Below are 13,707 nucleotides of genomic sequence, written 5' to 3'. Positions count from 1 at the left end.
GATCCATTTTTCGTCACCAGTAACAATCCGTTGCAAAAATGACGTTCCAGACATGCAAAACCGCCTTTCGACGTCTTCCGGCTTGAGTTCATGCGGAACCCAATTTCCTTGCTTTTAAACGTTTTGAAATGGCTGTCTGAGTGACACCCAAAGATTCTTTGAGGTCTTCTTGTGCTTGGCAACGATCTTCCTTCATCTTCATCGTCTTCCAAAACAAAATCGCCACTTTTAAATCGTGCAAACCACTTTTAGAACGTTGGCTCAACTAGAGTATAAACTTCCACCGAAATACGAGGACTTTCGGCAGTATTTTTCGCAAAAATATTTATCAAGAACAAAATTCGACATGTACTGAAAAGACGTAGCTTTCCAACGCAGTTTCGGAATATTGGAATGATGTAATATCATACAAGTGACGCCATCTGTTATCAAACAGCACGAATTAAGTTATAGACGTTGGAATATTACTTATTGGACGCGCCTGTACGTGATTTCTTGGTTGAAAATAGACAAATTCCTCAAGTGGAAGTTGAAGAAGTAAAATATTGTCGGAGGAAACTTTTTAATTCGCCAGTTCTGTCTTCGACAGCATAAACCATCCCATTGTCTAAGTTGCCTCATAATTAGAGTGGGTGTCGTTTTAGAAATTATGAATGCAGAGAGAGGGCTCTTTCATCGAGGACTCTCTCATTTCATTTTTGTTTTCCGTCATGAAATTTTATTCTTTCGTGTGTTTTTATAGCGGAAAGTTTCGTGATGCGAATTTTTATTGTCTCCATATACATTGTTTGTAAAGGTAACTTTGTATAGTAGGCTCACGTCGTGTTTTTTTTTTGTACACAATTTGCCCAAGATTTTCGTTATTATAATAAAAAAAACCTTCTCACTATTTTCTCTGTATCTTATCAATATCTAATATCATTTAAATGTTTTTAATCGACGATTTATAATAAATGAAAACGATTATCCATAATAAGAATCGAGATAAAAGGTTTGTTTTTCAAACAATTGAAACGTTTCTGGCGGATTAAGTAAATGATAGACATTTATATCTGGTCGTCCTCCGGTTTTATAGTGTAATTTTAGGATTGAACGAACACACTCTATTTAATTTCTCGAATTGTTATCCCTAAGAGGGCAATTAACTTTTTTGTCTGTTTACTGCGTCGCCGAAAGAAAAAGGGATTTCGAAGGGATCTTCCCGAGAAAAAGATAAATAGCTCCCTATAAATCTCTTTCGAAAAATAGTGTTTGCCGATGAACTTTATTCATTGATACTACTTTGAGACGGGATTTATTACTAATTTAAACTTTTTTTTTTTAACTAAAATTATTAAAAGGTTATAATAGGTAATAAATAAATCATCGGACAAACTAATTTTTCTTTTGTCACACGGATAAACTTTAGACTACGTACTTTTTTTTTTTGAAATAATAACGAGAATTTAAAATATATTATTTCGCGACTAAATAATTTGCAATAAATGTGTCTCGCCAGAGTTGGAGGTCTTCTAAAACAAAGTTCGAAACAAGTTCGTTAATATAACTTTCTTAAACTTTATACAAGTTTTTTAGTGTTAGAATATATTTTTGTTTAACGAAAATAATATTTTCGACGAAATGAATAAATATAAAATACACGATACACTGCAATTATCAGCTCAAGAACATACAGAGTGTCCCGGGTATCGTGAATTATAGTTCTTCAAAATCACTTATGTTTAAGTACATTTTCTAAATTATAAATTCGACAACTCTAAGGCTCTAACCTAACAAAACTTAGCTTAACCTAATCTAACCTAACCTTACCCAAACATAACCTAATCTAACTTAAATACTAATTATTATCTATTACTATAACCTATAATTTTGTTATTAATTGTGGTTTTTTTCTGTATATTGAAATTTTATCGTATTTGTATCTTTACTTACTTAATTTTTATATTTTTTCATTGGTTTTTACAAGGTTTTGTCTACAAATTGTGACAATTTTTTGACAATAAATCATTTCTCCTTGTCTAACCTCCTTGTTAACCTAACCTAATCTAACCTAACCTAAACATAACCTAACCTAACCTAACCTAACCAAACCTAACTTAAATACTAATTATTATCTATTACTATAACCTATGATTTTGTTATTCATTGTGGTTGTTTTCTGTATATTGAAATTTTATCGTATTTGTATCTTTCTTTAGTTATTTTTAAGTTTTTTTATTAGTTTTTACAAGGTTTTGTCTACAAATTGTGACAATTTTTTGACAATAAATCATTTCTCCTTGTCTAACCTCCTTGTTAACCTAACCTAATCTAACCTAACCTAAACATAACCTAACCTAACCTAACCTAACCTAACCTAACTTAAATACTAATTATTATCTATTACTATAACCTATAATTTTGTTATTAATTGTGGTTTTTTTCTGTATATTGAAATTTTATCGTATTTGTATCTTTACTTACTTAATTTTTATATTTTTTCATTGGTTTTTACAAGGTTTTGTCTACAAATTGTGACAATTTTTTGACAATAAATCATTTCTCCTTGTCTAACCTCCTTGTTAACCTAACCTAATCTAACCTAACCTAAACATAACCTAACCTAACCTAACCTAACCTAACTTAAATACTAATTATTATCTATTACTATAACCTATAATTTTGTTATTAATTGTGGTTTTCTTCTGTATATTGAAATTTTATCGTATTTGTATCTTTCTTTAGTTATTTTTATGTTTTTTTATTAGTTTTTACAAGGTTTTGTCTACAAATTGTGACAATTTTTTGACAATAAATCATTTCTACTTGTCTAACCTCCTTGTTAACCTAACCTAATCTAACCTAACCTAAACATAACCTAACCTAACCTAACCTAACCTAACCTAACCTAACTTAAATACTAATTATTATCTATTACTATAACCTATAATTTTGTTATTAATTGTGGTTTTCTTCTGTATATTGAAATTTTATCGTATTTGTATCTTTCTTTAGTTATTTTTATGTTTTTTTATTAGTTTTTACAAGGTTTTGTCTACAAATTGTGACAATTTTTTGACAATAAATCATTTCTACTTGTCTAACCTCCTTGTTAACCTAACCTAATCTAACCTAACCTAAACATAACCTAACCTAACCTAACCTAACCTAACCTAACTTAAATACTAATTATTATCTATTACTATAACCTATAATTTTGTTATTAATTGTGGTTTTCTTCTTTATATTGAAATTTTATCGTATTTGTATCTTTCTTTAGTTATTTTTATGTTTTTTTATTAGTTTTTACAAGGTTTTGTCTACATATTGTGACAATTTTTTGACAATAAATCATTTCTCCTTGTCTAACCTCCTTGTTAACCTAACCTAATCTAACCTAACCTAAACATAACCTAACCTAACTTAACTACTAATTATTATCTATTACTATAACCCATAATTTTGTTATTAATTGTGGTTTTCTTCTGTATATTGAAATTTTATCGTATTTGTATCTTTCTTTAGTTATTTTTATGTTTTTTTATCAGTTTTTTCAAGGTTTTGTCTAAAAATTGTGACAATTATTCGACAATAAATCATTTCTCTTTACGTGAAGGCCAGTGGCGGCTCATCTCCAATAGTTAACAATCCGTAACTTTTCCAGGGACAACCTGTACAATTTAAAGATAGTAAAAATAGATTTTTCAATCGATGTTTCAACAAAATGGTGCTCTTTGTTTAACTCGATAAAATTTATGGTTCGGGAGATATTTGGTGTTTTAGATCGTTGTACATGCCAAGGAAATTATTCGTCATATAGAGACATTCTGAAAAAAATTATCATAAATTGTGATTACTGAAAATTGAAAATACTGCGTACTGTCAAACCAACAACTTATCAAATAAAGAATGTAATAAATATTCGAAGCGACCATCTTTCGACGTTTCTATTTATTAGAGCTACTTTGGTCTCAAATAATTTTCTAATATGATCGGTAGAAGTAATCCAAATTGCGTCATGATTATAACCCAAAACTAAGTCACCGACAGACGCCATCATCGTTACTTAGTCCAAATATCAAAAAACCAAATCAAAATCAAAAGAATGTTGATTCGCTTTTTTGATTCCAACGACGTAACTCATCTTCAAGGTCATAGTCCCAATCAAACCTTTTATTAAAACCGAAACAATGTTGTTTGTACATTCGTTGTTAGTTATTACATTAAAAAGACATGTCCCACGCGTTTTATTAGCTTGACATGGCCCCGTGTGACTTGTTCTTATTTCCAAAGAGGTATCAAATAATACAGATTCTATAATATTGAAAAGACCAAGAAATAACTATGGGAAAGTACTGGGACTAGTGTCCCAGTTCTCTGAAACTTCCGGTTATATGGGAAGTGGACCCAAACTTATCGTGGTCTATACGTATATCGCAAACGGAAAATATCGCAGGCTAATCTTATTAATAAATCCTAAACGGGACATTATGAACTTTTCTGCAACGCTTAAACGTTGCAAACTGTTTTCATTGTTTGTTTGTTTGTTATTCAGACAATTAAAACCACGAAAATTTCAGTTTTTTACAAGTTTCTACAAAAACCGTTAATTTGAGATATATAAGTTAAAGAGAAAAATTGGTGTTGCCATTTGAAAAAATTAAATTTTCGAAATTTTTAGATAGCGAAGTTCGGCACCATTTTCTGAACACCCTATATAAATTTGTGTTAAGGTTTTCACACATTTTGAAAGATGTAAGTGTTATTTGTCCAAATCTCAAAAATATTAGACCTGACTCGCTTAAACTTGGAAATATAATTTTTTTAGTGGGGGGCTGTGTGTGTCCAAAAATTTCGAAAATGTGAAATAATTAAAAAATGGTGGACTTTAGGCATACGATGCCTTGCATAAAGTTATATTGAAATTTCGCGTAGATTCCGAAAATTTAATAAAAACCATAGCATTCCGCTTAAAATAACGAAGTTTGGGTCGGTTATACCGGAGGTTTCAGAAAACTGAAATAATTTTAGTTGAAACGAGCATTTCGGAAAACACATTTTCAGAACACTAATCGCAGTTGTTTCCCATATACATATCGATTCAGCTCGTCGTGAAACACCCTGTACATAAGATACTTACGACTTGTACTACAAATGTATTAGTTGTAAGGCCTCCCTCGTAAAAGTGTAATGTCTGGTAACAATTCAATTAAATCTATTTTTTCAATCCAACTATTCTAGAAACTGCTAATTTATATAAAATTTTTTTGTTCGGTTACTATTTTCTTCTAATTTCTTTTTACTTTTCAATCGTTATACTTTAACAAACCAAATATATATTTTCTTTTTTCATAATTCGTTCTTTACGTTAAATTACGTCCGTAAATATCTTTTTTTTTTTTTTTTTCGAACCCCTATTTTCGAATTAATCGTATGAGTTGGTAGTTGGTAGTTAATTTCCGGCCTCATCGGTAAATTAAATTCCCTTTTTCTCGAACTCTATTTGAAAAATTAATTCTTCTCGCCATTAGGCGTTGTGTGGCAGTAAAGAATTAACAAATCTCTTTCTCCAAAAATTACTCCAATTCCAGTGGCGTTCCAATTTAACTCAATGAATTTCTGGAAGAGGTTACCCCGGTTATTGATTTCAGGAAGATTGAATTTGCAGTCCACTGGATCATAGACTTTCTCTTCATATTAAACTGTCTATTTAATCTGGAAAAACCATCATCTGCTTAGCATATAAATCGGATCCCCCAGGTTCCCATCGCGTATCCTCTTTCTGGATTTATACCGTCTTTCTATCTGATTCCTGTTGTCTCGATTTTGAGATGTAGCTCCACCTGCCGATCTTCTGGTTGTTTCACCAGCGGATCCCCGTCTCTTCTTCACCCATCCGACTACATTTGTTATCTGGTAGCAGGCCTCTTTAATGTCTACCCCAGAGGTTTACCCCGGTTATTGATTTAAGGAAGATTTAATTTGCAGTCTACTGGATCATCTTCTGCGTAACACATAAATCGGAGGATCCACCAGGTTCCCATCGCGTATCCTCTTTCTGGATTTATACCGTCTTTCTATCTGATTCCTGTTGTCTCGATTTTGAGATGTAGCTCCACCTGCCGATCTTCTGGTTGTTTCACCAGCGGATCCCCGTCTCTTCTTCACCCATCCGACTACATTTGTTATCTGGTAGCAGGCCTCTTTAATGTCTACCCCAGAGGTTTACCCCGGTTATTGATTTAAGGAAGATTTAATTTGCAGTCTACTGGATCATCTTCTGCGTAACACATAAATCGGAGGATCCACCAGGTTCCCATCGCGTATCCTCTATCTGGATTTATACCGTCTTTCTATCTGATTCCTGTTGTCTCGATTTTGAGATGTAGCTCCACCTGCCGATCTTCTGGTTGTTTCACCAGCGGATCCCCGTCTCTTCTTCACCCATCCGACTACATTTGTTATCTGGTAGCAGGCCTCTTTAATGTCTACCCCAGAGGTTTACCCCGGTTATTGATTTAAGGAAGATTTAATTTGCAGTCTATTGGATCATCTTCTGCGTAACACATAAATCGGAGGATCCCCCAGGTTCCCATCGCGTATCCTCTTTCTGGATTTATACCGTCTGTTGTTTTTGGAATACCATCTTTGAATTTGTTATTTGCTGTATTTTTGTACGATTTAGTGAATTAAATTATTTGTATCATTTTTTTTACTTGTTCTTTCTGTAAAATCTTCGAGTTTAAGCGTGTCGAAAACCTTAATTAGATCATTAAAGCATAGTATGAATATTGATGTATGTCTGAAGCCTTATTGCTTTTCTTTTATTTCTATATTTAAAAAAAGAAATGATTTTTCAAAACATATTTATATACATCAATCTTATATTTGATTTAATTCTTTCGGAAAAATAATGATTTGTACTCCTATGTTTCTAAGGGTGCTGGATGTAATTGTGTGGATTATATTTTCAACTCCAGATGTATTATTGGGGAAAACAATTTTTCATTAGTTAAAGGGAAAATTCCGCTTTCGAATTGGTTAAATATTCGTAATGATCCGGTTGATATTGAGATGTTTTTGTATATGAATTTATTTTCCGTTTTCGAATTTCCTATCGTCTAATTTGTTCGGTTAATTCGGTTTAATAAATAAATCGGTAAGTTTCCATGTTTTTGAACAAATTTTTCTTCTTTCCGTTCTAGGATGCTTGGCCAATTTACCACCAGTCTTTACCATGGACATGAACAATTTAGTCATACCAGAAAATACTCCGGTCGATACTGTGATATATAAATTACAAGGGACTGATCCTGAAGGTAAAATGATCCGTTATGGGATAGGTGGAACTGACATACTCAGAGTGAATCCTGATACTGGCGATGTAACCGTTGCAAAACCAATCGACTATGAGGTAAGATCGTGCGTGATAGATATCTGCAATCAATTATATCCAAATTTGAAAATAATTAGACATAATTCATTTTGGTTATTGAAAAAACATAAGCTAAAACTCGTGCATCATAATGAGGAAGCGCTGTATTTGGATTTGGATTATCCATGATTCTAGGAACTAGATGATATTAAGAAAAAAAGTTTAACGACTGTAGATTAAAATTGGCGTTGGTTTTGATCCTTTTATACATTTATTTTCCAGAGAAACAATACACTCAACATAATCGTCAGTATCGAAGACGAAGTGGAAGGTGGAGGTAAAAATAATATTGTCGAAGTGCCAATAACGGTTATTATCTCCGACGAAAACGATAACCCTCCAGAATTCATCGAGGTAAAATTATTATATTTTGTGTTTTCATTAAATCTACAACTTTAAAATACGAAGATGGTCTCGGAAATATCTGGCGCGACCTAGAGATGTCGGTAGTTACTGTTCGAAGACACCGCGTTGTTCAATATTTGGTCGGTAGTCATTTATAGTGAACGTTTTCAATGAATTTGTGATAATACTTTTACTGGAAAGAAGACCAGCGACGTTGTGGACAACTAAATGAGGTGACGACTCGGTGAAAATCCACCGGATGATCATTCCAAAAAGCGCGGTACATCGTGAGGAAGATGGATGCCGCGTTTGCTCAAAATACAACGAAAACTTCATCGCGAAGATGTTTCCATCGAGCGTTTGATCCGTTTCATAACCATGGATGAAACGTGGATCCATTCTTTCACACCAGAACTAAAACAACAATCAAAACTATGGATTTCATCAACGTCTCAAACATCCGTTATTTCAATTATCAAAATTAATGAATTAAAGTTTGATTTGGACCTTATCCGCCGGATTTATCCCTATCGGATTATTTTTTGTTCTCGGACTCAGTGGTCGAAGATTTTTCAGGAACAGATACTTCGAAAACCATCTTCGTACATATAGTTCATTATCGATATTTGGAATTTTTTTATAGGCGCCGTACGAAATTACCGCTAACGAAGATACCGCGCCCGGTAGAAAAATATTCGAAGGAATTTCGGTCGTAGATAAAGATACGATCGGATCGAATATCGAAGTTGAATGTATAAATCCGCCAGATGATCCCGATGCATGTGAAATATTCGACGTGGAAACTCTAGATTCGGAACAAAACTCGTATTCCGGCGCCGTAAAGTTGCTCAAGAAATTGAATTACAACGACAAACAAATCCATTATTTCACTTTAAAAGCTACGGTGAATATTTTTGAAAATCTAATTATTCGTAATAAATATTCGACGATTATTATTTTTTTAGGATGGCGATCTGTCTAGCACTACTAATGTTGCTGTACACGTGGGGGATGTACAAGACACCCCGCCGTATTTCGTCGGTAATTTGACAGCGGAAATAAAAGAAGACGTTGATATAAATACTTTGGTGATGAAAGTACATGCCGAAGATGGCGATCGAGGGATACCCAGAAAAATCGTATACGAATTAGTTAATAGTAAGTTTTTATTATTACGAAAATAGATTTTACAATTTCTGAGACGTTAATTGCCATTTAGTTTTAACAAAAAATTTCGAAAAACTACACCAGGTAAGGTAGCAGAGGTCTACTATAAGATAGGGTCATAAAGGCAATTAATGAATCAAATAAACTGTGTTAATATGATTCTTTGGACTTCTGCCGATGAAGAAATTATCAAAAATGTCGTTGATTGTAAGATCAATAGGGATTTGAAGTTGCGGAAGCAAAAAAATTCGTTCCGCCCATCGATTTGAAATAGTTCTGAGTTTTGGAATACTTAATCGGGCGTTTGCTTAAAATTCTTCATGTCCACTCGCTTTTTAACCTTCAGAATCTACGTTTAGTCTCAAATTTCGCAATTGGACTCGCACAACGTCCTTTCCATAATGAACTGTTGCTATATTTGGTCCCAGCACAAAATTACCTCCACGGTTTTTATTTTATGCATTAATCGAGATCCAACACATTATTTTTCATATATTTCGGCGGTTACGGAATTTCCAGGACAAATAAATGCCGAAGAAACCCCACAAGAAGATATTGATAACCAGTTTCGAGTTGAACTTTTGAAATACACTCCTGAATGTACTTCCTTGTCTTTCTCGACAATAGTCTCATCATATATCGTCCTTCAAAAGTAAAATATGACAGGTCTTGTTTAATCCTGTACGTTTGGTCCTCTTCTTGGATCTTCCTGAGAAGCTGAACTCCAGCTCTCGTACCATCTCTTTGGTGGTCAGCCTGCAGGTGCGTTATTTGTTGTTTCTCAGGAAATTTAGAAGCCGATTTTCTTGATGTTTTAACTACATTCTGCTCCTTTTGAATATTGCTTACACATTTCCTGTTTATTTAAAATTTTCTTCCCAATTTTCGCAAACTATTGTAGTTTCTCTGCCTTCTATTATTAAGATTATTAAGAAGCTTCTATGTAGTAACGAGTTAAGCTTGTATCCAAAAGCACGGACGTTCGTTGCGTCTTGTAGAACCCTCGGCGAGTAAAGATTAAAAGGATACGTGATCAAATCACGTGACAAATTCAGGATCGTCCGATTACTTAGCTGAATCTCTTTTTTTTTGTCGTAGAATGGCGAGTCAAACGTGAATCATGTCCAACGTTTTCTCGGCCAACACTTACTTTAATAAATTATGAGTTTCAGTCGCGAAATTTCACAAAAATCTCTCTTTTTACAACAAACGAAGGCAACGGCTACACTGGTTTGTCTACAGATACGATAGACAACGCATTCGAAAGAGTAAGCTTCGGGATAAACAACTGGCATATTTCAGCATCGTATTTTCTCGTTAATCTATTTTTTTTTTAAATATGTTTTTAACGCATTTTCATCGTCAATTATTATATTATTATTTTATTATTTATTTTTTCAGATCCAATGGACTATTTTTTATTAGATTCGATGAGCGGAGAATTGAGAACCGCGCGACCCATCGACAAAGAATCGGTAGATAACCTCGAGGGAATCCTGAAATTCAATATAAGGGTATTTACTTAATTTTTCCGAATTGAAAGGTGTAGAATTTCGAATACATTTAATTAAAAATCTTGTTATGTAGGCACACGAATTGGTTAACGGTATCAAAAGCAACGAGCCTCTAACTATTTCAACAGCGGAAGCAGTTGTAAAAATAATAGACGTCAACGACGAACCACCGAAATTCAACAAGAGAGAATACACCGTGGAAATTCCCGAAAATATCTTGGAAGGTTCCGCTCTACCCGGACTAGATATGACGGTTAACGATCCGGATGAAGTAAGTTGATTCAATTTCGATTCGAATTCGTTTAACGAATGTTTTTAAAGGGGGAAAACGCGGCGTTTTCACTCGATCTTATCGACATATACGAAGTGTTTTCCATCGAACCGAAAACGGCCAAAGGTTGGACGCCTGTCACCATTAGAGTTGCCAATAGTTCTTTGGATTACGAAGATCTCAATCAGAGGAAATTTATAATTTTAGCTAAGGCTAAAGAACTTAATACCAATGAGCAATTATCTTCCACTGCTACGGTTACCGTCTCCGTAATCGACGTCAACGATAACGCACCTAGTTTCGACAAAGAAGGTATATCGGACGATACGACGTTTCGAAACTTCGATAATTAATCGTTTTTATAGGTTATACTGCTAGGATTTCGGAAACGGCTACTTCTGGTACGTTAGTAAGTACGATAACTGCTAGCGATCGCGATAGTGGAAAATTTGGAGAAAACGGAATAGTTTACAAACTGTCCGGTGATGGGGCCGAAAAATTTCATGTAAACAATCGCACTGGAACTATTATTGTAAAGGATTGTGAAACGCCTGGAAAAAAACCTTGTTTAGATTACGAAACGAAACCGGAATACAATTTACAGTTTATTGTGAGTATAAAAATCATTTATGTTCATTAAATCGTATTGAAATCGCGTCAGTTGTTTGTCCAATATAATTGTGTAAAAATTCATTAAATTTTTATCAATAATATTGAAGGATTTACGGTGTTCCCGGATATATTTCTTGTCTTTCAAATCATTCGCTTCAATAAACTCGATCAACACCTTAACCGATCTTGAAAATATTTTGGAGTACGTTGGAAACGATCTGATTGAGTTTGACGCAGCAAAGGCTGCTTCACAAAAACTTGGAAGCCTCTTTAAGACCAAAAAACTATATACTCGACGGCTTCTTATCCTCTAACTGGTACAGATTAATCCATTTCTGTAGTATTCGACTCCCAAACATACCAATTCGACTTAAAGGTGATCCAGAGCTGGCCAAAAGCTTTGAAAATAGAAGAAAAATCGCTGAGCTGACTGTGTTTTGTCGTCAGATGTTGTTTCGAGCTCTCCAATATAATCCCACCTAACCTAGACTTTCTTTGGAGAGGTACAAGTGTGTGGAGTAGTATTCGACTCCCAAACATACCAATTCGACTTAAAGGTGATCCAGAGCTGGCCAAAAGCTTAGAAAATAGAAGAAAAATCGCTGAGCTGACTGTGTTTTGTCGTCAGATGCTGTTTCGAGCTCTCAAATATAATCCCACCTAACCTAGACTTTCTTTGGAGAGGTACAAGTCTGTGGAGTAGTATTCGACTCCCAAACATACCAATTCGACTTAAAGGTGATCCAGAGCTGGCCAAAAGCTTAGAAAATAGAAGAAAAATCGCTGAGCTGACTGTGTTTTGTCGTCAGATGCTGTTTCGAGCTCTCAAATATAATCCCACCTAACCTAGACTTTCTTTGGAGAGGTACAAGTGTGTGGAGTAGTATTCGACTCCCAAACATACCAATTCGACTTAAAGGTGATCCAGAGCTGGCCAAAAGCTTAGAAAATAGAAGAAAAATCGCTGAGCTGACTGTGTTTTGTCGTCAGATGCTGTTTCGAGCTCTCAAATATAATCCCACCTAACCTAGACTTTCTTTGGAGAGGTACAAGTCTGTGGAGTAGTATTCGACTCCCAAACATACCAATTCGACTTATAGGTGATCCAGAACTGGCCAAAAGCTTAGAGAATAGAAGAAAAATCGCTGAGCTAACTGTGTTTTGTCGTCAGATGTTGTTTCGAGCTCTCAAATATAATCCCACCTAACCTAGACTTTCTTTGGAGAGGTACAAGTGTGTGGAGTAGTATTCGACTCCCAAACATACCAATTCGACTTAAAGGTGATCCAGAGCTGGCCAAAAGCTTAGAAAATAGAAGAAAAATCGCTGAGCTGACTGTGTTTTGTCGTCAGATGCTGTTTCGAGCTCTCAAATATAATCCCACCTAACCTAGACTTTCTTTGGAGAGGTACAAGTGTGTGGAGTAGTATTCGACTCCCAAACATACCAATTCGACTTAAAGGTGATCCAGAGCTGGCCAAAAGCTTAGAAAATAGAAGAAAAATCGCTGAGCTGACTGTGTTTTGTCGTCAGATGCTGTTTCGAGCTCTCCAATATAATCCCACCTAACCTAGACTTTCTTTGGAAAGGTACAAGTCTGTGGAGTAGTATTCGACTCCCAAACATACCAATTCGACTTAAAGGTGATCCAGAGCTGGCCAAAAGCTTAGAAAATAGAAGAAAAATCGCTGAGCTGACTGTGTTTTGTCGTCAGATGCTGTTTCGAGCTCTCCAATATAATCCCACCTAACCTAGACTTTCTTTGGAGAGGTACAAGTGTGTGGAGTAGTATTCGACTCCCAAACATACCAATTCGACTTAAAGGTGATCCAGAGCTGGCCAAAAGCTTAGAAAATAGAAGAAAAATCGCTGAGCTGACTGTGTTTTGTCGTCAGATGCTGTTTCGAGCTCTCCAATATAATCCCACCTAACCTAGACTTTCTTTGGAGAGGTACAAGTCTGTGGAGTAGTATTCGACTCCCAAACATACCAATTCGACTTAAAGGTGATCCAGAGCTGGCCAAAAGCTTAGAAAATAGAAGAAAAATCGCTGAGCTGACTGTGTTTTGTCGTCAGATGCTGTTTCGAGCTCTCCAATATAATCCCACCTAACCTAGACTTTCTTTGGAAAGGTACAAGTCTGTGGAGTAGTATTCGACTCCCAAACATACCAATTCGACTTAAAGGTGATCCAGAGCTGGCCAAAAGCTTAGAAAATAGAAGAAAAATCGCTGAGCTGACTGTGTTTTGTCGTCAGATGCTGTTTCGAGCTCTCAAATATAATCCCACCTAACCTAGACTTTCTTTGGAGAGGTACAAGTGTGTGGAGTAGTATTCGACTCCCAAACATACCAATTCGACTTAAAGGTGATCCAGAGCTGGCC

General features: G+C 34.9%; 1 protein-coding gene across 3 annotated transcripts in view; it reads left to right on the top strand.

The window, feature by feature from the left end:
- Positions 1-13,707, top strand: part of LOC130898001 (cadherin-87A) — a 178,957-nt gene that overhangs the window by 149,340 nt on the left and 15,910 nt on the right. For all 3 annotated transcript variants that reach the window (XM_057807016.1, XM_057807019.1, XM_057807018.1), the window contains exons 4-11: positions 7,185-7,393; positions 7,637-7,768; positions 8,403-8,663; positions 8,725-8,917; positions 10,328-10,440; positions 10,514-10,711; positions 10,762-11,023; positions 11,077-11,321. In XM_057807016.1, coding sequence (XP_057662999.1) covers positions 7,185-7,393; positions 7,637-7,768; positions 8,403-8,663; positions 8,725-8,917; positions 10,328-10,440; positions 10,514-10,711; positions 10,762-11,023; positions 11,077-11,321 — 1,613 coding nt within the window. The remainder of the gene's footprint in view (positions 1-7,184; positions 7,394-7,636; positions 7,769-8,402; positions 8,664-8,724; positions 8,918-10,327; positions 10,441-10,513; positions 10,712-10,761; positions 11,024-11,076; positions 11,322-13,707) is intronic.

This window comes from Diorhabda carinulata, chromosome 9 (assembly GCF_026250575.1).
Source record: "Diorhabda carinulata isolate Delta chromosome 9, icDioCari1.1, whole genome shotgun sequence".
NCBI lineage: Eukaryota > Metazoa > Arthropoda > Insecta > Coleoptera > Chrysomelidae > Diorhabda > Diorhabda carinulata.
This window is presented reverse-complemented; position numbering and strand designations above follow the sequence as displayed.